The sequence below is a fragment of the Chiloscyllium plagiosum genome, chromosome 17, assembly GCF_004010195.1.
Source record: "Chiloscyllium plagiosum isolate BGI_BamShark_2017 chromosome 17, ASM401019v2, whole genome shotgun sequence".
Lineage (NCBI taxonomy): Eukaryota > Metazoa > Chordata > Chondrichthyes > Orectolobiformes > Hemiscylliidae > Chiloscyllium > Chiloscyllium plagiosum.
This window is the reverse complement of record NC_057726.1, coordinates 4,201,057-4,228,528: the sequence shown is the minus strand read 5'-3', so window position 1 is coordinate 4,228,528 and position 27,472 is coordinate 4,201,057. Positions and strand designations below refer to the sequence as shown.

Genomic DNA, 27,472 nt, shown 5'->3' with positions numbered 1-27,472 from the left:
CATTCCTGAAGAAGGGCTAATGCCCGAAATGTCGATTCTCCTGTTCCCTAGATGCTGCCTGACCTGCTGCGCTTTTCCAGCAACACATTTCCATTTCTAAAATATTTACGCCACCACAAATTTGAGCTATTGCATTGCTTTCAAAAACACTACAAAAAATTAAGTCCAGTGAAGGAAATATGTAACACTCTTTGTGAAATCACAATTCAAAGAGCTAAAAGCTGACTATTCCTTTACCCTGGAGCCAGAATCAAATTTAGGATTAGCTGAGCCCAGTTGCTGTTGAATCAGGCAGCACACGAGCTTTATGGTGCCTCACTTGTATGATTGCAGTGTTCAGCTAAGCACAATGATTGCTAATTGCTGCATGTTCTACGATTGTTATGAATGCAGGGTTCTGAAGATGGTTATGTTTTAAAATGTCTCTGTTAAATTAAGGAAAACTAGAACATACTGAAAAGGTGGATGAAGGGCTTTTCCCCAAAATGTCGATTCTCCTGCTCCTCAGATGCTGCCTGACCTGCTGTGCTTTTCCAGCACCACATTACACTAACACTGCCAGGAAAACAGGCCTATGGATCTGGAACTGAAACCAATTGAAAATCAATAGACAGTTTTTACATGTGGGACAGCACCAGTGTGAAACAGAGAAATAAAGGAATAATGACTGTGTGGCAAAAATAGCAGTTGCTGCCGTGAAGAGCAGGGTGAACTATTTTGGTTCTAACAACTAAGCAGAATGCTTTTCGAAAAGAACAGGATTCACCAGACGTTTTGACATAGGAGGAGTGAGCCTTACAGGTGAAGCAAGGGCTGGAGTAATCCAAATGGGTGGAACAATTTTCGAAGAGCACTGCAAGGTTGGACAGGGCACAGCAGCGAGAAAAAGGCCTGCTAGAATCCTGGAGTACTCTGAGACTACCTGCATCACTATCCACACAGAGATGTGGGGAAATGTAAAAAAAACATGCTGTACCACATATTTGATTGTATTAGGTTAATGAAGAAGAACCTATTCTTTAACAAACGCAGATCTGGCAACATCAGTGGAGAGAAATCAGAGTTAATTATTGTGGGGTGGCACGGTGGCTCAGTGGTCAGGACTGCAGCCTCACAGCACCAGGATCCCAGGTTCGAAACCAGCCTCAGCTGACTGTCTGTGTGGAGTTTGCACATTCTCCCTGTGTCTGTGTGGGTTTCCTCTGGGTGCTCCAGTTTCCTCCCACAGTCCAAAGATGTGCAGGTCAGGTGAATTGGCTGTGCTAAATTGCCTATAGCATTAGGTGCATTAGTCAGAGGGAAATGGGTCTGGGTGGGTTACTCTTCACAGAGTCGGTGTGGACTGGTTGGGCCAAGGGGCCTGTTTCCACACAATGGGAATCTAATCTTAATGTTTCGGTTTCAATAGCCCTTCCTCAGACATGTTCTGCCAGACCTGCTGAGATTTTCCAGCAATTTCTGTTTTGTTTCTGATTTTCAGCATCCGCAGTTCTTTTGGTGTTTATCTATTCTTCAAATTTGTGCATTAGTTGCCTATTAAGTAGTATTTGATACGTGATGATTTTAGTTGGTTTCAATGAAAGTCTTATAATGTGAAATACTGTCGTTTTAGTTTTTTCCATCTGTTTCAGGGAAACTCGTCTCTCTTAAAAAAAGTTAATGGTCTCTATAGGGAGTGAAACAAAGAGAGTACATCTGGGCATCTACTTCAGTGAGCTTGTGTCTCTTAAAAGGGAGCTGCACTCATTACAGAGAAGCATTCGTTCTGTCAGAGGAAAGATTTCTAATTAAAGGGACCACAGGATGTTTCAGAAAAGTTTAGCAGCACTTGGGTTTTTCAATCTGCAGCAACCTCATGGGTGGATGGGAGACCTGGTAAGGCTGTCCCCAGGTCTTTTACACTTTTCTGGAGGTCCACCTGAGGAAGATTTGGGATTGCAGTGAGCTCAGATCTCCCAAGAACACCAGAAAGTGGACAATGTCTACACCAAATGATTGCAGACCCTCACCTCCAGCCAGGAAACTACACAAAATGGTTCCAGGATATCAGGATGAAATGAAGAACAAATGGTGTAACACACTAGGATACCAAGTATTAAACAGAATCAAATTACTGTAGTTGCCAGAAATTTTAATTAAGCACAAAAAGTCCTGGAGAAACTCAGCTAGTCAGGTAGCATCTGTGGCAAGAAAGAGAGTTAATATTTCAATTTGAGTGACCTTTCATCACAACTCGAGAAAGATGGACATGTAAAAGATGTGACAGGGTGGGAGGGGAGAGAAAATTAAATAACAAATGAGAAGTGAAATGGTTACATATAAACATCTGAATGTAACATGGAGGAAAGAAGAAACAAGGCTAATCAAACAAAGTGAGGAGTGGCAGATGGAGTTTAATTTAGATAAATGTGAGGTGCTACATTTTGGAAAGGCAAATCAAGGCAGGACTTATATACTTCATGGTAAAGTCCTGGGGTGCGTTGCTGAACAAAGAAACCTTGGAGTACAGGTTCATAGTTCCTTGAAAGTGGAATCACAGGTAGACAGGATAGTGAAGAAGGTGTTTGGTATGTTTGTCTTTATTGATCAGAGCATTGAGCATAGGAATTGGGAGATCATGTTGTGGCTGTACAGCACATTGATTAGGCCACTTATGGAATATTGTGTGCAATTCTGGCCTCCCTCCTATCAGAAGGATATTGAGAAACCTGAAAGAGTTCAGAAAAGATGTTGCCAGGGTTGAAGGGTTTTAGCTATAGGGAGAGGTTGAATAGGCTGGGACTGTTTTCCCTGGAGCGTCAGAGGCTGAGGGATGACCTGATACAGGTTTATAAAATCTTGAGGGGCATGGATAGAGTAAATAGACGAGGTCTTTTCCCTGGGGTAGGAGGGGAGTCCAGAACTAGACGGCATAGGTTTAAAGTGAGAGGGAAAAGATTTAAAAGGGATCTAAGGGACAAACTTTTTACGCAGAGGGTGGTGCGTGTATGGAATGAGCTGCCAGAGGAAGGTGGAGGCTGGTACAATTACAACTTTGAAATTGAATGGGAGGGGTTTAGAAGGATATAGCCCAAGTGCTGGCAAATGGGACTAGATTAATTTAGGATATATGGCCGGCATGGATGAGTTGGACCAAAGAGTCTGTTTCCGTGCTGTACATCTCGACTCTATGAAAGGAACTTTAAAGTGTTATCTTGATCCTCAACACAAGTTTTAGTTAGTGAGGCTGGTAGCATGGAGGTGAAGTGATTGAATTCTATCTATTATCTGAGTTCACATATGAAGAATTGAGAGGTCTTGAGATGCAGTGCGTACAGTCCCTACCTTTAGGTCAGAAACTTTGGTTTCAAGTCCCCTTAGGAATAAATGGCCATCAAATATGGCTGAACAGGTTGATTATCCATCTATATGTCCTTCTGATATGCCTATAGTTGGCAGTAAGCAAGGGGGTTTCTTGTTCAGCCAGAATCATGAGGCTGCTGCAGCACAATGGCCTTTCCATGTGCAAGTCTTAGCATGGGCAAAAGCCATCTTCATTCTGAGGGACCACCACATGGAGGAGGAATTGGATGATACTGCTGGCCAGCACATACCTATGGAATCATATCGTAGGATCAGTAAGCAACTTCAGGAGAGGAGCATGAGAAATGTATCAGGAAATGAAAAATACACCAGATATTTGTGAAATAAGCTGCAATATTACTGTGTGCTTTTACCATGTGCACTTAGAGTCTATGATGTCCAGAAATACATTTCTACTTGTAAGAGTACTTCAATACAACATTCACAAAATATATCTCATTGAGCTTTTCACGGATGCTTTGATCTATAGCTATAATCTGCAAGATATTCTGATTTTGTTTTTCAAAATTTGACTGTTTGACATCTTGTCATCTACCATATATACTACTAATAGAAAAATCCATGGGTTACAATCAAAGGCCTGACTTCGGAGCATACTAATTCTGCTTCAGTGTATAATTCTGTTTTTCATACCAAAGGCATTCTTGTTTTCAATAAATTACAACTGCTGACTTCTTTACTCTGAATTATGACTCCTGTTTTACAGGGCAGAAGTAATCACATCAAAGTAAAAGCCTGCTGAAACTTCAGAAGCAGTAAAGAGCTTTGGCTTTAGGCTTCACGTCATGAAAAGCCCTAGATTTGTAGAATGTCAAAAAAGACATATCTACATTTATTGGCTAACTCACTGAGTACACAAGGGTAAAATAACACACTTCCTGGTTTTTTAAAGAGTTGAGACATCAAGGCTTATGGGAGATTACCAGATGCTGAAAAATGGCTTAAAATGTTCCATTAGGCAAACCTACTGGTTCAGACTTGACCATAACTCTCTGCTGTCTGTATGTGCTGAATTTTGTTTAGTGTAGCAACCCTTTTGAGTACTGAATTTTCTAAAGAAAATTCAAATGGTTTTGAAGTTTTACATTTTTAAAACAAAGAAACAATTTTTAAATGTGCAAATATTACTTTACGTGCATGTTTTATATTCTACAACAAACTTGGACCGAGTTCAGCAGCAATGTGACATGAGTTCTTTAAATCTACAATAATCTGGAAACTGCATTGTGATACGACACAAGAAGTGGCATCAAATCTTTTATTTGTTTATTTTTAGACCTTTACTCAGATAATTTTATATATATAACTTTATAAAGTAGGCAAAAATGTCCATTACCATGTTTTTAGCTTCAGAACAGTGTTCTGATCCCCACTGATTAAAATACTGGGCACATTAGTTCCAGAGTGAAACCTAGCTTGACAGACCACGAGTTTTAATTTTCTTTTTGTTTACCATAGACGTCAATCACTGAAAGTACTTACAAGAGTTTCCAATGTATTTTTAACAAAAGACCATTAAAGTTTATTACACTAAAGAAAAATGCAAATAATAATTGTTGTGGTTCTGTTCGCCGAGCTGACACTCTTAAAACAAGCTATAACTCTGCTCACTTATTACCGAACATGGGTTTACCAAACTCATGTCTTCAACAGCCTTCTGGACATCTTCCTCTCTGATATTCCCAGACCCCTCTGTTCCTGGAGCTTTCTTGTCATTGGTTTCTAAGTAACTCAGGACTTCAACCCGAACCTGACTACTTGAAGACTGTTATTAATAGCACTTTTACTGTTATGGATCTCTTCTCTCTACATGAAATTTTCCACACAGCCCCAACCCCTGCCTGATGCTCTTTTTGGGGGTAAATAATTCAAGACAGGACAACAAACACCTTAGCAATTATCCCCCAGATGCCTGCAGTTCATTTCGTTTAAGTTACATAACTACTTGTAAATGCTGTTTTTACTCAATATTCAAAATTATTTTCTGATATCTTCATCGAACTGAAAACTAAAATCCATTTTTCCTCCACTTTAAAACTTAACTTCTCAAATAATAATGTTATTAAATACATTACAACAGAGTAGATAAATTGCTTAAAGGATAAAATCCTATCCTTCAAGGAATCGTTAAATAGCTGTGATTAAACCAGTATAATATACTACACAATAATACATACTGTAAAATACAATCTCACTATTTTTCATCCATTTTCTCAATTTCTCCCACTTGCCAATGATAGAAGATATTTTAAATGGATAGAAGTCCACTTATTTGTATTTTCTCCATAACATGGTAGTCAACAGTGCTGCTGAAAGTTAATCTCTGATACTTCTCAGGTTCTTGTGTGCTTGGAAATTCAACATTAATATTGTAGATAGGAATCTGATCACAAGCTCTGCACTTGTGGAAGAATTATGAGGTAAAATAAAAGTTCACAACCAAACTTTTCCAAGTCAAAATCTTACATTCTCAGCTAAGCTGGCAAGAGAAAAATATGTAGCAAAGACCAGATATTTCTAAATAGCAAAATCATAAACATCAGAATACACATCAAAAACTGGACAGAAATATCATGAAGTCATTGGAATAGATGCGATGTAATCCATATTTTCCCAGGTCTCTACCAGAGCAGAGCAGTACTCTCCTAGCATTGCTCGGAGCTGTTGCGTCTTTAATGATTGGTTTGGCACCAGAAGTGATCTTCCTCAGGTCATAGTGTGGCCAAGAAACATTGAATCATGATCTCCATTTTGCACATGCAATTTCCAATTGAAGAAAACAATGGCAAGGGCAAGAGGGGAAATTCCCCATGAATGCAGTTATTTTCAGATCCTCTTGGCCAAGGAAGGGGTGCCAGAGGACTGGAGGACAGATAATATAGTACCATTATTTAAGAAGGGTGGTATGGATAAATCATGAAACTACAGGCCAATAAGACTATCATGTTGTAGGGAAACTATTGGAAAACATTCTGAGGGACTGAATTAATCTCCGCCTGGAAAATGTTAAAAAATCACACAACACTAGTTACCCGATGAGAAAGAGCAGCGCTCTGAAAGCTAGTACTTCAAATTAAACCTGTTGGACTATAACCTGGTGTTGTGTGATTTTTAACTTTGTCCACCCCGCTCCAACACTGGCACCTCCACATCATGCCCACTTGGAAAACCAAGGGATAAGCAAGGATAGTCAGAATGGCTTTGTAAGGGGAAGCCATGTCTAACAAATTACATTGAATTTGTCAAGGGAAGCCTTAGATAATATAAACTGGCTGGTCAGATTGACGGAACAGTGGCAAATAGGTTTTAAAATTGTAAAGTGAGAGGTGATGCATTTTGGGAGAACTAAAAAAGCAAGGGAGTCTTGAGCGGTAGAATCCGAGGAAGTAGAGAGGATCAGAGGAATTTTGGTCTGTATGTCTATAGATCCTTGAAGCAGCAGGACAGGTAGATATAGTAGTTAAGAAGGAATGTAGGAAATTTGCCTTTTTTTGTCAAGGTACTGAATACAACAGCAAGGAGATTTGATGGAGTTGTTTATAACATTAATTAGGCCACAGCTGGAGTACTGTGTGTAGTTCTGATCATCACACAGTAGGAAGGATGTGACTGCAATAAAGAAAGCATAGGAGAGATTGGCCAACATGTTATCTGGGCTAGAGTAATTTCTGTCTCTTATTTGCAGCATCTGCAGTTCTTTCGATTTTTATCTATGTTGTTGCTACTGTATTGAAAAGTTTGTGCTGTGTCAACATAGGTTCCAATGTTAGCCTGCAAACTAAAAGGTTTCTCTTTGCATTGTGTTGCAGGCATTGCTCCCTGACAATCCCCAAATCTCAATGCAACAGTTAGGGTGTACAGATATTTATTTGAATGCAGTCTATAGCTATTCTTAAGGTTGATAAACTGATTGCTTACTTTTGTCAGTCATAGAACTGTAACAGGTTAATAACTTCTTTAATTCCTTTTTGTACCTATCTTCACATTCTTGAATCACTTTGTGTCGATCACATTTATTGGGACACAACTGAAGAATTTTACAGAAATTTCTACTATTCAGGGATGCTGCTACTGTTGAACAACCTATTAAATATTAAACAAGATAGATGAGAATTTTCAACAAGAAATTTTTGGCACTAGGCTTATTTTACTTATCACAGTTTTGAAAATGTTACTTTATTGAGTTCAGGCCACTGAAAGCTGAAATGTTTGTGTCCCAGTTCCCTTGACAGTTAAGCAGGTAAAATCAGAATCAATTTATTAGTTTTCTAAACAGGATCCAATTAGTAATGTTAGTGATACTGGTAAGAATATCAGCTGGGTTGGAAACGTAATATCTTTAGACTCAAAAGTCCATGCCACCTGTGTTTAACTCTGTGCCCATATGTAGGTTTTGAAATATATTGCATTTAAGACACAAAATAATTAACATCACACATGGTTTCTAATATTAACAATGATCTTTGTTGATGAGAATGGACTAACTTTACTAATGAAGGTTGGCCATTTAAATAAGGCACCAGTGTACCAGATGCCACTATACAATACTCCATTGGATTTGGGGAAGATGGGCAAAGAATAATTATTGATGAATAACAGCGACAAAGGACTTCATAGAATTTTTAACGTGCTCTTTCAGTGGCTGACCAACCCACTGGGTTTGTCTGACAGACACTTTTCAATTTTGTCCCCATTACGTGACAGGCTCAGATTTTGTGCTACAGTTTGATACTGTGGCTAATAATCATTAGCTGGGATCTCTCTCAAGTGTAATTCTTCATATGTATACCCAGGCAGTAAGGTTCAGGTTATTCAGTAATCCTGGGGCTTCATTTAATGACCACATGTACGTACACACACACACAATTTCTAAAAGGGTTTACTGCACAGTGCCAAGACCTTGAAATCCAAACTGTTTTTTACATCTTTAGCCCAGAGATGCTATGGCTATTTGCAGCATCCAAATTATGATCTCTACCGTAACTGGTTTTCTAAAAGGAATTCAACGAAACTGGATAAATTTTTCAAATGCATGAAAAGTGGACTCAATCAATCAGAAATATAGCTGGATAGTACTTATTCCAAATGCTTTCACAACACGCTATATGATTAATTGAACATGAAATAGCATGCAGTTAAGAGGGCATTTGGCATGCTTGCCTTCATTGCTCAGATCTTTGAATGTAGGAGTTGGGGCATTACTTTGAAGTTATAGGACATTGGAGAGGCCTCTTCTGCAGTACTGTCTGGTTCCGATCGCCTTGTTATAGGTAGGATAGTATTCAGCTGGAGAGGTTTCAGAAGAAATTTACCAGGATGTACTGGGAATGGAGGGTTTGAGCTGTAAGGCAAGGCTGGGTAGACTGGGAATTTTTCCACTGGAGTGTAGGAAGTTGAGGGGCAACCTTATAAAGGTTTATAAAATCATGAAGGGTACAGATAAGAATGGCAGATATCTTTTCCCTTGGGTGGGGGCTTTCAAGACTTGGGGCATATTTTTAAGGTAAGAGGAGAAAGATTTTAAAAAGACATGAGGGGCAAATGTTTTACATAGACAGTGGTTCGTGTGTGAGATGAAGTTCCAAATAAAATGGTGGATACAGGTACAGTTACAATGTTTAAAAGGCATTTGGATAGATACATGAACAAGAAATATTTGGAGGGATATGGGCAAAGCTCAGGCAGGTCGAACCAACTTAGCTTATGTTCAATTGGCTAGTTCTTCCTGAATCCCATGTGATCTAACATTACCAGTCTACCATGCAGAGCCTTGTTGAAGGCTTATGTTTGGCATAGACTGGTTGGATCAATGGGTCTGTTTCTGTACCATATGACTCTGTGATTCTAAGTGTTGGAAAAATGCTGCAAATCTGATAGCATTTGTGGAAAGCGAAACAAAGTTAACATTTCAAAGCCGATATGGAACTGAAGGAGTCTGGAAAATTTTGGCTTTCATGCTATTGAATTCAGGGAGGATGAATAAGTGGTGAGGATGCCCAGAAGAAAAAGTAAAGCAAGTACTAATGGTAGCAGAGGAGGTAAATAAATAGTAATGTCTTGAAAAGACTCCACATTACAGAACAGGAGGTGCTGGAGATCTTAAGACACATAAAGGTAGATAAATCTAGGGGACCTGATCAAGTGTATCCTGGGACAATGTGGGAAACTAGGAAAGAAATTGTAGGGTCCCTAGCAAAGATATTTGCATCATCGACAGCCATGGATGAGATGCTGGAAGACTGGAGGTGGCTAATGTTATGCCATTATTGAAGAAAGTCTGCAAGGAAAAGACAGATTAGTAAGTCTGATGTCAGTGATGGATATGTTGTTGGAGGGGATCATACGAGACAGGATCGACAAGCATTTAGAAAGGCAATGATTGATTAGGGATAGCCAGTGTGGCTTTATGCTTTATGTCTCACAAACTTGATTTGAGTTTTTTGAAGTGGTGACCAAGAATATAGATGAAGGCAGATTGGTAGACGTTGTCTACATGACTTTAGTAAGGCCTTCAACAAGGTTCTGCATGGTAGACTGGTTAGTAATGTTAGATTCAGGAAGAGCTAGCCAATTGGATACAAAATTGGCTTGACATTAGGAGACAGAAGGTGGTATAGAAGCTTGTTGCTCAGACTGGAGGCCTGTGACCATAGTGATGTGCCACAAGGACTGGTGCTGGGTCCACTGTTATTCATAATTTATTTAAACAATTTGGATGAGAATATAGGAGCAATGGTTAATAAGTTTGTGGATGACACCAAAATTGGTGGTATAGTGAACGGTGAGAAAAGTTATTGAAGAATACAACAGGATCATGATCAACTGGGCTAGTCAGCCAAGGAATGACAGATGGAATTTAATTTAGATAAATGTGAAGTATTGCATTTTGTTAAGTCAAACCAGGGCAGGACTTACACAGTTAGTGATAGTGTCCTGGGGAGTGTTGGAGTGCTATTGAACAGAGAGAGCGAGGGGTGTAGGTACATAGTTCCTTGAAAGTGACGTCACAGACAGAGATTGGTGAAGAAGGCATTTGGCACACTTGCCTTCATTGATCAGAGCACTGAGTACAAGAGTTAGGACATCAGGTTATGGCTGTACAAGACATTGGTATGGCCACATTTGGAGTACTGTGTACAATTCTGATCACCTTGCTATAGGAAGCATGTTATTAAACCGGAAAAGGTTCAAAAAGATTTTCCAGGATGTTACTGAGACTGGAGGCTTTGAGTTGTAAGGAGTGGCTGGATAGGCTGGAACATTTTTCACTGGAGTGTAGGAGACGAGAGGTGACATTAAAGAAGTTTATAAAATCATGGAGTGCAAAGATATGGAATAGCCAAAATCCGTTCCTCAGGATAGGAGAGTCCTAAATGAAAGGGAATAGGTTTAAGATGAGAGTGGAAAGATTTAAAAAGGACCTGAGGAACAACGTTTTCACAGCGGGTGGTGCATGTATGGAATGAGCTGCCAAAGGAAGTGGTAGAGATGAGTACAATTACAACATTTAAAAGACATTTGGACAGGTACATTTGGATAGTAAAGATTCAAAAGGATATAGGCCTAACACAGGCAAATGGGACTAGTTCAGTTTAGGAAACCTGGTCAGCATGCATCAGTTGGGTCAAAGAGCCTGTTACTGTGTTGCACGACTCTATAAATAGATGCAAAATAGATGTCAGAGTCATAGTCATATTGCATGGAAACGACACTTTGGTCAAGCTCACTGTGCCAACCAGACATCCCCATCTGACCCTGTCCCATTTGCTAGCATCTGGCCCATATCCTTCTAAGCCCTTCCTATTCATATAACAATCCAGATGCCTTTTAAATGTTGTAATTGGACTAGCCTCCACCACTTCCTCTGGCAGCTCATTCCATACATGCACCACAGTCTGTGTGAAAAAGTTCCTCCTTTTTTAAATCTTTCCCTTCTCATCTTAAACCTATGCCCTCTAGTTTTGGACTCCCTCACCCTAGGAAAATGACCTTAGTTATTCACCCTATTAATGCCCATAATGATTTTACAAATCTTTATTAAGGTAATCACTCAGCTTCGGATGCTCTAGGGAAAAAAGTCACAGCCTTTTTAGCCTCTCCCTATAACTCAAACCCTCCAGTCCTGGCAACATTCTTGTAAATCTCTTCTGCATCCTCTCACGTTTAATAACAACCCTTGATCAATAAATAGTAAAAAACCTGTTGACTTTGCTGATAGCAAATCTATGTCAACAAAACACAGTGGAACTTGTCTGGAATTATAGGACAGAATGCACATAGTTGAATTCACTGTTGAATCCTGAAGTCTGTAAAGTGCCTGAGTGGAAAACAAGATGCTGTTCCTCCAGCTTGCATTTGGCTTCACTGGAACACTGCAGCAGCTCAGGTCAGAAATGTTAGCTTAAAAGCAAGAAACTAATTGAATCTTTTATTTTTATAGCTCCAGCATTCATTATTATTTTCTCTATGTTTACAAGGGATAGCTTACAATTCAGATCTATTACCTATTAGTCTTAGGGTTGGACGGGAGAACTGTAATCTCCTCAGTGCATGGGCATGTACAAATGTGGAAGTACACACAAACGTGGTGACAGAATGATGGTAGAAGTGATGGATTGGGTGAAAATTGATAGGCTGGGTATGCTTAGACTGGATGAGTCACCAGGCTGTGGGAATAGAACAGAGGAATGGGACTGACTGGATTGGTCTCCAGAGCACAGCATGGACTCCTCTGGCCGAATAGCCCCCATCTGTGCTGTAATGACTATAAGCTGCCTGTTGGCCAGATATTTCACAAATGCTAACTTAAGAAACCTGACTTCATTTCTTCTATGTGTACATAAACTATCCTAGAAGACAACTCAATTTCCATTAACCAGATTACAAAATAAAATGAATAATGGCTGAGAAAAATAACTTAAGACACAGCATGTACAAGAGAAGGTAAAAATAAAACGTAATAGTTAAAGGACATACCTGAGCATCGGAAATCTTGGCCTGCAGTAAGTGATGGAGCAGGACTGGTAAGAGTGCTAGTGATTTCAATATTAATTAAATCTGAACACAGATTAAGTGAATCTGTAAAAAGGATATCAATAAGATATTGAACATAATTAATTCTGTATTTTACTCATTACTATAAAAGTGATGCTTTTCTTTTGGACCTAACTGATAGGATTCACAATCAATCATCAAATTCTCTGCATTTATATTTCTGTATCAGGAGGCAAGCGAGAGCGTAAGAGTTGTCTGGGTTATTTTCTCTTACTCTTTCTATCAAGAACCATCCTTATGGTTAACCCAGTGGAACTGTCTAAGATCATGAAATTGGAATCTTAGCTGGTTAAAATAATAAATAGCCAAACCATACAGACCAATCTGGGTCCCAAGTCATTGATGGATTAATCAATTGCAGCTAAGGTGTGACTGAAACACTAACAAATGACTGCAAGTGCCCTGAGGTAACAGAAAGCCAAATCACAGAGTTCCACAGTTGGCATCACCTAATCAGTAACACAAATCTCCAGATTTCTAACAAACCTCAATCTGTCTTTCTCTTGTATACTGCAAGAATACCAAACATCTTTTATCTCCTCATTGAGATGAACTAACTCAGCTCAGCAGTTGAACCTGGAACGTGCACTCTCTGGTGCAATTTAATGGGATGTATTTTCCAGTGTTCATTTTTAAATAGTTTGAAGTATAAATCTGCCTAAAGCTTCAATTTTACTATACACAATGGATTGTTAACACATTTCTAGGTCCCACACCAGGTCCTACATGAATAGGAGAGTTCCAATGGATCAGCAAAGTAATAAGAAAATGTTTACTGAGTCCCCTACAAGCAGGATGGTCTTCATCTAAACCAGAGGGGTACCAATATCCTGGGTGGGAAATTCTCTAAAGCTATTAAGGTGGATTTGAACTAATACAGCAGGGGGAAGGAAACCAAAATTGTAGGACAGGTACAGAAGAAGATGAGAGTAGGGAGTTCCAAAATCAAGTATCTGACACTAGCAAGCAAGAACCTGGATTGAAGTGTGTGTACTTCAACGCGAGGAGCATCCAAAATAAAGTGGGTGAACTGGCAGCGTGGGTTGGAACCTGGGACTTCGATGTAGTGGCCATTATGGAGGCATGGACAGAGCAGGGACAGGAATGGCTGTTGCAGGTTCTGGGATTCAGATGTTTCAGTAAGAACACAGAAGATGGTAAAAGAGGGGGAAGTATGGCATTGTTGATCAGGGACAATATTACAGTTGTAGAAAGGATGTTTGGGGACTTGTTAACTGAGGTTGTATGGGCTGAGGTTAGAAACAGGAAAGGAGAAGTCACCATGCTGGGAGTTTTCTATAGGCCTCCAAATAGTCCCAGAGATAGCAAATATGATTCTCGATAGGAGTGAGAGAGGCAGGGTAGTTGTCATGGGGGACTTCAACTATCTAAATATTGACTGGGATCACTACAGTACAAGTATTATAGATGGGTCAGTTTTTGTCCAGTGTGTGCAGGAGGGCTTCCTGACACAGTATGTAGACAGGCCTACAAGGGGCGAAGCCACTTTAGATTTAGTACTGGGTAACGAGCCTGGCCAGGTGCTAGACTTGGAAGTAGGTGAGAACTTTGGAGACAGCGATCACAATTCTGTCAGGTTTACTTTACTGATGGAAAGGGATAGGTGTAGTCCACCGAGCAAGAGTTACAGCTGGGGGAAGGGAAATTACGATGCAATTAGGAAAGATTTAGGAAGCGTAGAATGGGGAAGGAAACTGCAGGGATGAGAACATTAAAAATGTGGAGCTTATTCAAGGAAAAGCTCCTGCGTGTCCTAGATAAGTCAGGCAGGGAGGAAGATGCAGAACATGTGAGCCGTGGTTTGCTAAGGAATTGGAAGTGGCAAGTCCCCTAGGCCGGATGGGATCTATCCTAGGATCCTCTGGGAAGTGATTCCTGAAGAAGAGCTCATGCCCGAAACGTCGATTTTCCTGCTCCTTGGATGTTGCCTGACCTGCTGCGCTTTTCCAGCAACATATTTTCAGCTAAGGAAGTGGAATCCCTGGTCAAGAAGAAGAAGAAGGCTTACGTTAGGACAAAATGTGAAAACTCAATTAGGGTGCTTGAGGGTTACAAGGAAGTCAGGAAAGACCTAAAAAGAGAGCTCAGAAGAGCCAGGAGGAGACACGAGAAGTTGTTGGCGGATAGGATCAGGGTTAACACTAAGGATTTCCATAGGTATGTCAGGAATAAAAGAATGACGAGAGTTAAATTAGGGCCAATCAAGGATAATAGTGGGAAGTTGTGTGTGGAGTCAGTGGAGATAGGGGAAGCACTAAATAAATATTTTTCGACAGTGTTCACTATAGAAAATGAAAATGTTGGCGAGGAAGATACAGAGATACTTGCATCTAGACTAGAAAAGATTGAGGTTCACAAGGAAGAGGTATTAGAAATACTACAGAGTGTGAAAATAGACAAGTCCCCTGGGCCGGATGGGATCTATCCTAGGATCCTCTGGGAAGCAAGGGAAGAGATTGCCGAGCCTTTGGCATTGATCTTCAAATCATCATTGTCTACAGGAATAGTGCCTGAGGACTAGAGGATAGCAAATGTGGTTCCCTTGTTCAAAAAGGGTAGTAGAGACAACCCTGGTAATTACAGTCAGTGAGTCTCACTTCAGTTGTTGGTAAAGTGTTGGAAAAGGTTATAAGAGATAGGATTTATAAGCATCTAGAAAAGAATAATTTGATTAGGGATAGTCAGCACGGTTTTGTGAAGGGTAGGTCATGCCTAACGAATCTTATTGACTTTTTTGACAAAGTGACCAAACCGGTAGATGAGAGTAAACTGGTTGATGTGGTGTACATGGATTTCAGCAAGGCGTTCGATAAGGTTCCCCACAGTAGGCTATTATACAAAATGCAGAGGAATGGGATTGTGGGAGACATAGCAGTTTGGATCAGTAATTGGATTGCTGAAAGAAAACAGAGGGTTGTAGTTGATGGTACATGTTCATCTTGGTGTCCAGTTACTAGCAGTGTACCGCAAGGGTCGTTGTTGGGTCCACTGCTGTTCGTCATTTTTATAAACCCGATGAGGGCTTAGAAGGATGGGTTAGTAAATTTGCAGACAACACTAAGGTCGGTGGAGTTGTGGATGTAGTTGTGGATGTGACGAAGGATGTAATAGGTTGCAGAGAGACATACATAGGATGCAGAGCTGGGCTGAGAGGTGGCAAATGGAGTTTAATGTGGACAACAGAGTAATCGGAATGCAAAGTACTGAGCTAATGGTAAGATTCTTGGGAGTGCAGATGAGCAGAGAGATCTCGGTGTCCATGTACACAGATCCCTGAAAGTTGCCACCCAGATTGACAGGGTTGTTAAGAAGGTATACAGTGTTTTGGCCTTTATTAATAGAGGGATTGAGTTCCGGAACCAGGAGGTTATGCTGCAGCTGTACAAAGCTCTGGTAATGCCACACTTGGAGTATTGTGTACAGTTCTGGTCACCGCATTATAAGAATGATGTGGAAGCTTTGGAAAGGGTGCAGACGAGATTAACTAGGATGTTGCCTGGTATGGAAGGAATCTCTTACAAGGAAAGGCTGAGGGACTTGAGGCTGTTCTCATTAGAGAGAAGAAGGTTGAGAGGTGACTTCACAGAGACATACAAGATAATCAGAGGGTTAGATAGGGTGGACAGGGAGAGCTTTTTTCCAAGTATGGGAACAGCAAACACGCGGGGACACAACTTTAAAGTGAGGGGAGATAGGTATAAGACAGATGTCAGAGGTAGTTTCTTTACTCAGAGAGTAGTAAGGGTATGGAATGCTTTGCCTGCAACGGTAGTAGATTCGCCAAGTTTAAGTGCATTTAAGTCGTCATTGGACAGGCATATGGACGTACATGGAATAGTGTAGGTGGGATGGGCTTCAGATTCGTATGACAGGGCGGCGCAACATCGAGGGCCGAAGGGCCTGTACTGCGCCGTAATGTTCTATTAAGTGAATATGTGGCAACTGAGGATGGGCTTGAAGTTAGTCAGTTCACTGGGAGCACATGCAAGGCAGAGTAGACTGGCTGTCATAACTAGCAAGAAAGCAAAAGGCGCATTTCACTGTAAGCAAATATTGGTTTTGTTAAAAATATTAAACACCCTTAGATGCAGTATTTTATATTATGAATATATCTCCCCTTTGTCTACCATGGAGAAAAACATGAAGACTTCAGAACTTGGGGAAGTTAATGATGATATCTTGGGGACAGCCAATATCACAGTACAGGAGGTGTTGAATGTAATAGAATGTACGAAGGTGGAAAAATCTCCTGGTCCTGACCAGATATATCCAGGAACACTGCAAGAGTCTAGACAAGAAATTGCGGGGGCCCTGGCTGATATTTTTGCATCATTGTTAGTCATGGATGAGGTCCCAGAATACTGGAGGATAGCAAATGTTCTGCCATTATTCAAGATGGATAGCAAAGAAAAGCCTGGGAACTACAGACCAGCAAGCGCAACATCTGTTACTTGAGAAGATTCTGAGGGATAAGATATACATGCATTTGGAAAGACAGGGTTTGATTAGGAGTAGTCAGCATGGGAGCATGGGAGATCATGCCTCACAAGTTTGTTAGAGTTCTTTGATGAAGTGACCAGGAAGGGTGACGAGGGCAGGGCAGTAGACAGAGTCTCCCCGGATTTCAGTAAGGCCTTTGATAAGGTTCCACATGGTAGCCTGCTCTGGAAGGTTAGTTCGCATGGAATTCAGGGCAAGATAGCAAATTGGATACACAATTGGTTTGATGATAGGAAGCAGGGGGTAATCGTGGAAGGATGCTTATTGGACTGGAGGCCTGTGACTAGTGGAGCACCTTAGGGGTCGGTGCTAGACCCATTATTGTTTGTTATCTACATCAATGATTTGGATGAGAATGTACAAAGCATGATTAGTAAGTTTACAGATGACACTAAAATAGGCAGTATTGTGGACAGTGAGAAAAGTTATCAAAGATTGCAGCAGGGGGAGAGTGGGCCGAGAAATGGCAAATGGAGTTTAATATAAATAAGTGTGAGGTCTTGCATTTGTAAAATCAAATCAAGGTAGGAGTTTCATGGTGAGTGGTAAGGCCTCAAGGTGTGTAGTGGAACAGAAGGATCTTGGAGTTCAGGTTCACAGTTCTCTGAAAGTGGAGTCACAGGGAGACAGCAAAAAAATAAATTGATAATCACAAACCTCCCGCGTCTAAATTATACTGTACCAATTTATTCCTGCAATTTATTTATGTCTGTATAATTATAAAGTATCATATTAAATGTATTACTATTTAGTTGGGGAGTGCATTTGAAATTGGTTCCTTCATCTAAAATAGCTTGATAATGACAGATAGTTAAACTACACACCTTTGCAGGTCTGTTTGCTTCTCTTTCTCCTGTTTGGAGCAGGTCTTTTGAAGGTGTCATCTATGACTCTATGGCAAGAAAGAAATAAAAAATGAAACACAGTAATATTTAACATGGGTTGCAAAACCAAAATAGTAATATAGTAAATAGTAACAGTCTTATAAAGGTAAAAATAAATTTACTGGATTTGTTTATTAAATAATTTTCCTGCCTACTCCATTTTACTTCCTCTTGTCACATTATTGTCAAACTTTTGTATCAACTTCCTCTCATATTCTGGATAATCCAAGATGGAGGACAGGAAAAAATTGTGGCTATAAGAGCTGCTCCTTTTTTTGAGGTATTTTCAGTGTTGGAGCTGATTTCCTCAAATTCCAGGAGCAATAATTTCTGTTTTATAAGCTGTTGCACTGTTTTGGAACTTTGGGGAAAAAAGATCAAAATAACAGCACTTTAAAAAGGAGGAAGAGAGACAAAGGTAGGGACCACATGGTCAGTGAGAGAGAGAGAGAGAGAGAGAGAAAGAAACCAACCTACACTGCTGTCTGACACAGCAGTGAACCTAGGCAAAAGTGAGGACTGCAGGTAGAGTCATAGAGATGTACAGCATGGAAACAGACCCTTCGGTCCAACACGTCCATGCAAACCAGATATCCCAACCCAATCTAGTCCCACCTGCCAGCACCCAGCCCATATCCCTCCAAACCCTTCTTATTCATTTACCCATCCAAATGCCTCTTAAATGTTGCAATTGTACCAGCCTCTACCACATCCTCTGGCAGCTCATACCATACATGTACTACCCTCTGTGTGAAAACGTTGCCCCGTAGGTCTCTTTTATATCTTTACCCTCTCACCCTAAACCTATGCCCTCTAGTTCTGGACTCCCCCACCCCAGGGAAATGACTTTGCCTATTTACCTTATCCATGCCCCTCATGATTTTGTAAACCTCTATAACGTCACCCCTCAGCCTCTGACACTCCAGGGAAAACAGCCCCAGCCTGTTCAGCCTCTCCCTATAGCTCAAATCCTCCAACCCTGGCAACATACTTGTAAATTTTTTCCAAACCCTTTCAAGTTTCACAACATCTTTCCGATAGGAAGGAGACCAGAATTGCACGCAATATTCCAACAGTGGCCTTACCAATGTCCTGTACAGCCGCAACATGACCTCCCAACTCCTGTACTCAATAAGGCTTTTGCCCGAAACGTCGATTTTGCCTGTCCTCGGATGCTGCCTGAATTGCTGTGCTCTTCCAGCACCACTGATCCAGAATCCTGTACTCAATACTCTGACCAATAAAAGAAAGCATACCAAACGCCTTCTTCACTATCCTATCCACTTTCAAGAAGCTATGAACCTGCACTCCAAGGTCTCTTTGTTCAGCAACACTCCCTAGGACCTTACCATTAAGTGTATAAGTCCTGCTAAGATTTGCTTTCCCAAAATGCAAAAGCCCTTTACTCCTAATGAAGGGCCTTTGCCTGAAACGTCGATTTCCCTGCTCCTCGGATGATGCCTGACCTGCTGTGCTTTTCCAGCACCACTCTAATCTGGACAGCAGTGAATCTGTACAGCTATTGCCTTTGCTGTTTGAGTTCAAGTATTTCTGGACATCAGATTGTGTCTAAGAAAAATTAACAAACAATGAAATTCACAGCTGACCTTGAAGGAACCTGTGTGGGAGATCTCACAGCACAGGAGCAGATAAGTGTATGGTATTTAAGTGTAACCTTGCTGTCTTTTTTTTAGTAGTGAGTAAAGTGGGTCCTTTTTGGTTATATGTTTTACTGAGATCTCTCTCTTAATTAACATTTGAAAATATAATACAAAGGTACTAAAATAGCCTGGAGCAGTGTTTTTCAGAGCACTAAGATTGTGCTATTTTCTGGGTCTGTAGATTGTTAAAGTGCAAAGATTGCTCTAAGGGACATTAGGGAGAATTTCCAAGTTACTGATGATTATGTCTACAGTAAGTGTGTTTGGTTGCAAATCTTATCAAATAGCATGGATCGGTTGGCGCGGCAGTTAGGGGCAATGAGGAATTTATAAAAGTTAGGGGGTGTGATGCATGGCAGTTATAGGAAGGACGAAAAAACAGATACAGGCAGGCAGATGGGTTACTGCCAGGAAAGGTAGGAGAGGGAGGCACGTAGTGTAGGAGTCTCCTGTGGCTATCCCCATCTCAAACTAGTATACTGTGTTGGAAGATGTAGGGGATGATGCACTCTCATGGGATTGTAGCATGAACAGCCGGTACCAAGACCGGCTCTAATGTAATGAGGGTATGAGGGTATTGTGATAGGGGACTCTCTAGTCAGAGGCACAGGTAGACATTTCTGCAGCCGACAGCCAGAAATCAGAATGGTGTGTTGCCTGTCTGGTGCCAGAATCAAGGTTATCTCTGGAAAGTGCAGAATATTCTCAAAGGGGAGTGAGCAGGAGGATGTTGTACACATTGGAACTAACTTCACAGGAAGGAAAAAGGATGAGATTCTGAAGGGCAAATATAAGAATTTAGGCAGAAATTTAAAAAGCAGGTCCTCAGGGTTAGTAATATCTAGATTACTCCCGTTACTATGAGCTAGTGAGAATAGGAATAGGAGGTTAGAATAGATGAATACGTGGCTGAGGATCTGGTGCAGGGAAGAAGGGTTCACACTTTTGGATAATTGAATCTCTTCCGGGGTAGAACTGACCTGTATAAGAAGGATGTATTGCACTTGAATTAGAAGGAGACTACTATACTTGTAGGGAGATTTGCTAAAGCTGCTTGGGAGGATTTGAACTCGTAAGGTGGGAGGGGGGTAGGACCCGGGGGATAGTGAAGAAAGAGATCAGTCTGAGACTGGTACAGTTGGGAAAAAGATCAAGTCAAACAGTCAGGGCAGGTAGGAGTAAAACAGAGAATGAAGGAGGATTGATAAATTAAACTGCATTTATTTCAATGTTAGAGGCCTAACAAGGAAGGCAGATGAACTCAGGGTATGGTTAGGAACATGGGATTTCATAGCAATTACAGAGATGTGGCTCAGCAATGGACAGCTTAATGTTCCAGGATACAAATGCCATAGGAAAGATAGAAAGGGGAGGCAAGAGAGGAGGGGAAGTGGTGTTTTTGATAAGGGATAACATTACAGCTGTAGTGAGGGATGATATTCCTGGGAATATGTCTGGGGAATTTGGGTGGAACTGAGAAACAAGAAAGGGATGATCACCTTACTGAGATTGTACGATAGACTCCCCAATAATCAGTAGGAAATTGAGAAACAAATTTGTACGATCTGTAAGAATTATCTATAAGAATAATAAGGTGGTATTGATAGGGGATTTTAACTTTCCAAACATAGACTAGGACTGCCATTGTGTTAAGGGTTTAGATGGAGAGGAATTTGTTAAGCGTGTACAGGAAAATTTGTGTGTACAAGAGATCGAGTGAATTGTTTGAAGAGTATAAAGGCAGTAGGAGTATAGTTACATAGAACATAGAAGAATACAGCGCAGTACAGGCCCTTTGGCCCTCGATGTTGCGCCAATCCAAGCCCACCTAACCTACACTAGCCCACTATCCTCCATATGCCTATCCAATGCCCGCTTAAATGCCCATAAAGAGGGAGAGTCCACCACTGCTACTGGCAGGGCATTCCATGAACTCACGACTCGCTGAGTAAAGAACCTACCCCTAACATCTGTCCTATACCTACCACCCCTAAATTTAAAGCCATGCCCCCTCATAATAGCTGACTCCATACGTGGAAAAAGGTTCTCACGGTCAACCCTATCTAAACCCCTAATCATCTTGTACACCTCTATCAAGTCACCCCTAAACCTTCTTTTCTCCAATGAAAACAACCCCAAGTGCCTCAGCCTTTCCTCATACGATCTTCCTACCATATCAGGCAACATCCTGGTAAACCTCCTCTGCACCCGTTCCAGTGCCTCCACATCCTTCCTATAGTATGGCGACCAAAACTGCACACAATACTCCAGATGCGGCTGCACCAGAGTCTTATACAACTGCAACATGATCTCAGGACTCCGGAACTCAATTCCTCTACCAATAAAAGCCTTCTTCACCGCAGTATTTACCTGGTGGCAACTTTCAAAGATCTGTGTACATGGACACCAAGATCCCTCTGCTCATCCACACTACCAAGTATCCGACCATTAGCCCAGTACCTCATCTTTCAGAGGGAAATCAGGACGGCAAAACGGAGACATGAGATAGCTTTGGCAAATAGGGTTAAGGAGAATCCAAAGGGATTGTATAAATATATGAAGGACAAAGGATAACTAGGGAGAGAATAGGACACCTGAAAGATCAGCAAGATAGCCTATGTGTGAAATTGCAGGAGATAGGGGAGATACTAACCGAGTATTTTGTATCAGTGTTTAGTGTGGAGAAGGACATGGAAGACATAGAATGTTGAGAAATTGATGGTGACATCCTGAAAAATGTCCATATTACAGAGGAGGAGGTGCTGGATATCTTAAAACACATAAAAGTCGATAAATCCCCAGGACCTGACCAAGTGCACCCGCGACCTCTGTAGGAAGCTAGGGAAGTGATTGCTGGGTCACTTGCTGAGATATTTGCATCAGCAACAGTGACAGGTGAGGGGCCAGAAGACTGGAGGTCAGCTAACGTGGTGCCACTATTTAAGAAAGTTGGTAAGGAAAGGCCAGGGAACTACAGACCGGTGAGCCTGACATCAGTGGTGGGCAAGTCATTGGAGGAATCCTGAGGGACAGGATTTACATGTATTTGGATAGGCAAGGGCTGATTAGGGATGGTCAACATGACTTTGTGCGTGGTAAATCGTGTCTCACGAACTTGATTGAGTTTTTTGAAGAAGCTACAAAAGTGGATTGGTGAGGGCAGAGCAGTGGTCGGGACCTATTTGGACTTCAATCAAGATTAGAGTGGTGCTGGAAAAGCACAGCAGGTCAGGTAGCATCCGAAGAGCAGGAAAATCAACGTTTCGGGCAAAAGCCCTTCATCAGGAATGAGGCTGGGAGCCTTGGAGGTGGAGAGATAAATGGGAGGCGGGTGGGGCTGTGGAGAAGGCAGCTAGAGTGCAATAGGTGGATGGAGGTGGGGGTCAAGGTGATAGGTCAGAGAGGAGGGTGGAGCGGATAGGTGGGAAGGAGGATTGACAGGTAGGACAGGTCATGAGGACGGTGCTGAGCTGGAAGGTTGGAACTGGGGTAAGGTGGGGGAGGGGAATGGTGGAAACTGGTGAAGTCCACATTGATGCCATGGAGTTGAAGTGTTTCGAGGCAGAAGATGAAGCATTCTTCCTCCAGGCATCAGGTGGTGAGGGAGTGGCGATGGAGAAGGCCCAGGACCTGCATGTCTTTGGCGGAGTGGGAGGGGAAGTTGAAATGTTTGGCCACGGGGTGGTGGGGTTGATTGGTGCGGGTGTCCCGGAGATGTTCTCTGAAGCGCTCTGCGAATAGGCATACAGTCTCCCCAACATAAAGGAGACCACATCAGGAGCAGCGGATATAAGAAATGACGTGTGGAAGTGCAGGTGAAACTTTGATGGATGTGAAAGGCTCTGTTGGGGCCTTGGACAGAGGTGAGGGTGGAGGTGTGGGCACAAGTTTTGCAGTTTCTGTGGTGGCAGGGGAAGGTGCCCGGAGGGGAGGGTGGGTAGTTAGAGGGGTGTGGACCTGACCAGGCAGTTGCGGAAGGAACGGTCTTTGCAGAAAGCAGATAGGAATACGGGATAACATTTTTGCATGAGGCAGGGTGGAATGAGATGTAATCCAGGTAGCTGTGGGAGTTGGTGGATTTGTAAAAAATGTCAGTGTCGTGTTGGTGGAGATGGAGAGGTCCAGGTGAATTTAAGGTCAGGGTGGAATGTGTTGGTGAAGTTGATGAACTGTTCAACTTCCTCTTGGGAGTACGAGCTGCTGCTGATGCAGTCATCAATGTGGCGGAGGAAATGGTGTGGAATGGTGCCAATGTAACTCTGGAAGATGGCTTGTTCCACGTAGCCAACAAAGACATAGGCATGCTGGGGCCCATGCGGGTGCCCATGGCTACCCCTTTCATTTGGAGGAAGTGGGAGGTTTCGAAGGAGAAATTGTTGAGGGTGAGGACCAGTTCAGCTAAACGAATAAGAGTGTCAGTGGAAGGGTATGGGTGGGGATGTCGGGAGAGGAAGAAATGGAGGACTTGAAGGCCCTGGTCATGGCAGATGGAGTGTAGAAGGACTGGATGTTCATGGTGAAGATGAGGCGTTGGGGGCTGGGGAAACGGAAGTCTTGGAGGAGGTGGAGGACGTTGGTGGTGTCCCGAATGTATGTGGGGAGTTCCTAGACCAGGAGTGATAGGACAGTATCGAGGTAGATGGAGATGAATATGATGGGGTAGACGTAGGTGAGACGATGGGTCAGCCGAAGTAGTCAGGCTTGTGGATCTTGGGTAGGAGGTAGAATTGGATGGTGCGGAGTTCCTGAACTATGTGGTTCCCGAACTCTCCTCTACATTGGGGAGACCAGAAGCCTTTTCACAGAGCGCTTCAGAGAACAACTCCAGGACATCCACACCAATCAACCCCACTGCTCTGTGGCCCAACATTTCAACTTCCCCTCCCACTCTGCCAAGGACATGCAGTTCCTGGGCCTCCTTCACCGCCACTCCCTCACCATCCGATGCCTGGAAGAAGAACGCCTCATCTTCTGCCTCGAAACACTTCAACCCCAGGGCATCAATGTGGACTTCACCAGTTTCTTCATTTCTCCTCCCCCCACCTTACCCCAGTTCCAAACTTCCAGCTCAGCACCGCCCTCATGGCCTGACCCACCTGTCAATCTTCCTTCCCACCTATCCGCTCCACCCTCCTCTCCGACCTATCATCTTGACCCCCACCTCCATCCACCTATTGCATTCCCAGCTACCTTCCCCCCAGCCCCATATCCTCCCCATTTGTCTCTCCACCCTCGAGGTTCCCAGCCTCATTCTTGATGAAGGGCTTTTGCCTGAAATGCTGATTCTCCTGCTCCTCGGATGCTGTCTGACTTGCTGTGCTTTTCCAGCACCACTCTAATCTTAGCTCTAATCTCCAGCATCTGCAGTACCCACTTCAGCCTATATGGCTTCAGTAAGGCATTCGACAAGGTTCCTCAGGGAGACTGGTTAGCAAGGTTAGATCTCGCGGAATACAGGGAGAAGTAGCCATTTGGATACAGAACTGACTCAAAGGTAGAAGACAGAGGGTGGTGGTGGGGGGTCGCTTTACAGACTGGAGATGTACCACAAGGATCGGTGCTGGGTCCACTGCTTTTTGTCATTTATATAAATGATTTGGATGCGAACTTCGGAGGTATAGTTTGCAGATGACACCAAAATTGGAGGTGTAATGGAGAGCAAAGAAGATTACCACAGAATACAATGGGATCTTGATAGATGGGTTAATGGGCCAGGGAGTAGCAGATGGAGTATAATTTAGATAAACGTGAGGTGCTGCATTTTGGAAAGGCAAATCAGGGCAGGATTTTTACAATTAATGGTAAGGTCCTGAGGAGTGTTGCTGAACAAAGAGACTTTGGACTGCAGGTTCATAATTCCTTGAAAGTGGCATCGCAGGTAGATAGGATAGTGAAGAAGGGGTTTAGTATATTTTCTTTATTGGTCAGAACACTGAGTATAGGAGATGGGATGTCATGGTGCGGCTGTACAGGACATTGATTAGGCCACTTTTGGAATATTATTTGAAATTCTGTTGTCCCTTCTATAGGAAGGATATTATGAAACTTGGAAATGTTCAGAAAAGATTTCCAAGGATGTTTCCAAGATTGGAAGGTTTGAGCTATAGGGAGATGCTGAAGGTTTGGGCTATTTTCCCTGAAGTGTCAGAGGCTGAGGGATGACCTTATAGAGTTTTATAAAATCATGAGGTGCATAGATAGGGTAAATTTACAAGGTCTTTTCCCTGGGTTGGGGGAGTCCAGAACTAGACAGCATAGGTTTAGGGTGAGACGGGAAAGATTTAAAAGGGACCTAAGGGGCAACTTTTTCACACAGAACACAGAGGGTAGTGCTTAAAAATATGGGGTAGACCATTTAGGACAGAGCTCAGGAGAAACTTCTTCACCCAGAGAGTGGTGGCTGTGTGGAATGCTCTGCCCCAGAGGGCAGTGGAGGCCCAATCTCTGGATTCATTTAAGAAGGAGTTGGATAGCTCTCAAAGATAGTGGAATCAAGGGTTATGGAGATAAGGCAGGAACAGGATACTGATTAGGAATGATCAGCCATGAATATATTGAATGGCGGTGCAGGCTCGAAGGGCTGAATGGCCTACTCCTGCACCTATTGTCTATTGTATATGGAATGAGCTGCCACAGGAAGTGGTGGAGGTTGGTACAATTACAACATTTAAAAGGCATATGGATGTATATGAATAGGAAGAGTTTAGAGTGATATGGGCCAAGTGCTGGCAAATGGGACTAGATTAAATTAGGATAGTTGGTCAGCATGAACTGGTTGGACTGAAGTGTCTGTTTTCATGCTGTACACCTCTGTGATTCTATCTATATGTAAACTCATTGTGGTCTGGCACCAGGTTCTACAAGTTTATACAATTATTTTCTGAGATTTATTTTTCTGCACTTGTGTGTCCTTGAGTCCCACAAGGTATGTTGCCTAACTGATGCCAAGGTAATGGTCAGCGTGAACCAGCTTAGAAGGATATCAGAGAAAAAGGAGAGGATCCAGTCATCATGATCTGTTGGGATCAATAATGGTAGGCAAGAAGTCCTGTTGTAGAGTACAGGGACTGAGAGCTAAATTAACAAACAGAAGCTAAAGGATTATAATGTCTGGATTATTATCCATGCTGCATTTAAGAAAGAAAGTAGGGGGGATTTCCTCTCTCAGACAACAGTGAATCTGTGAAATTATGTACAGAGCTGAAGAGTTTGGGTTGTGAAGTATATTCAAGGCTGAAATATACAGATTTTTAATCAGTAAGGGAATCAATGATTATAAGGAAAAGGCAGGAAAGTAGAGTTAAGAATTATCATTTCAACCACGATGTCACTGAACAGTGGAGAAGACTCACTGGGATGAATGAAAATTTATTTTCCCATATCTTGTATCTTAAATTGACAGTCAATTTCAATGTTGGGGAAACCCTAACCCGAGTCCTATATTTTGGAAATTGATAATGGTGACATTTTCAATGAGTCTAAGAAAATCTATGCATGCTAAATTTTTACTTTGCAGGTATATCTTCAATAGAAAAAGACTTCAGCAAGCAAATGATGCCAAAGACTGCAAAATTAAATTGGAAACAGTGACTTTCCAAAATCAAGGTAAGCAAATGAGCAATTAAAAGAATAATGCCACTGAATATTTACTAATTTGCAAGAGCAGCTATGTTCCATCATGGAGTTTTAAATTGGGTTTGCAGATGATCTAACTATAATCTTCCAAAGTTCGGCCGCTTTTAGAATACTGTGTACAGTTCTGGTCGCCACATTACCAAAAGGATGTGGACACTTTGGAGAGGGTGCAGATAATGTTTATGAGGATGTTGCCTGGTGTGGAAGGTGCTAGCTATGAAGAGAGGTTGAGTAGGTTAGGATTGTTTTCATTAGAAAAAAGGAGATTGAGGGGGGACCTGATTGAGGTCTACAAAATCATGAAGGGTATGTGCAGGGTGGATAGAGATAAGCTTTTTCCCAGGGTGAGGATTT

The 27,472-nt window shown here is 42.0% G+C and overlaps 1 protein-coding gene across 1 annotated transcript in view; it reads right to left on the bottom strand.

Annotated features, from left to right (window-relative positions):
- The window catches only part of terb1 (telomere repeat binding bouquet formation protein 1), a 169,461-nt gene that overhangs the window by 62,261 nt on the left and 79,728 nt on the right, over positions 1 to 27,472 (bottom strand). Inside the window, exons 14-16 of the mRNA XM_043707505.1 lie at positions 17,763 to 17,830; positions 12,340 to 12,441; positions 7,282 to 7,446 (exon numbers count right to left, since the gene is read on the bottom strand). Coding sequence (XP_043563440.1) covers positions 7,282 to 7,446; positions 12,340 to 12,441; positions 17,763 to 17,830 — 335 coding nt within the window. The remainder of the gene's footprint in view (positions 1 to 7,281; positions 7,447 to 12,339; positions 12,442 to 17,762; positions 17,831 to 27,472) is intronic.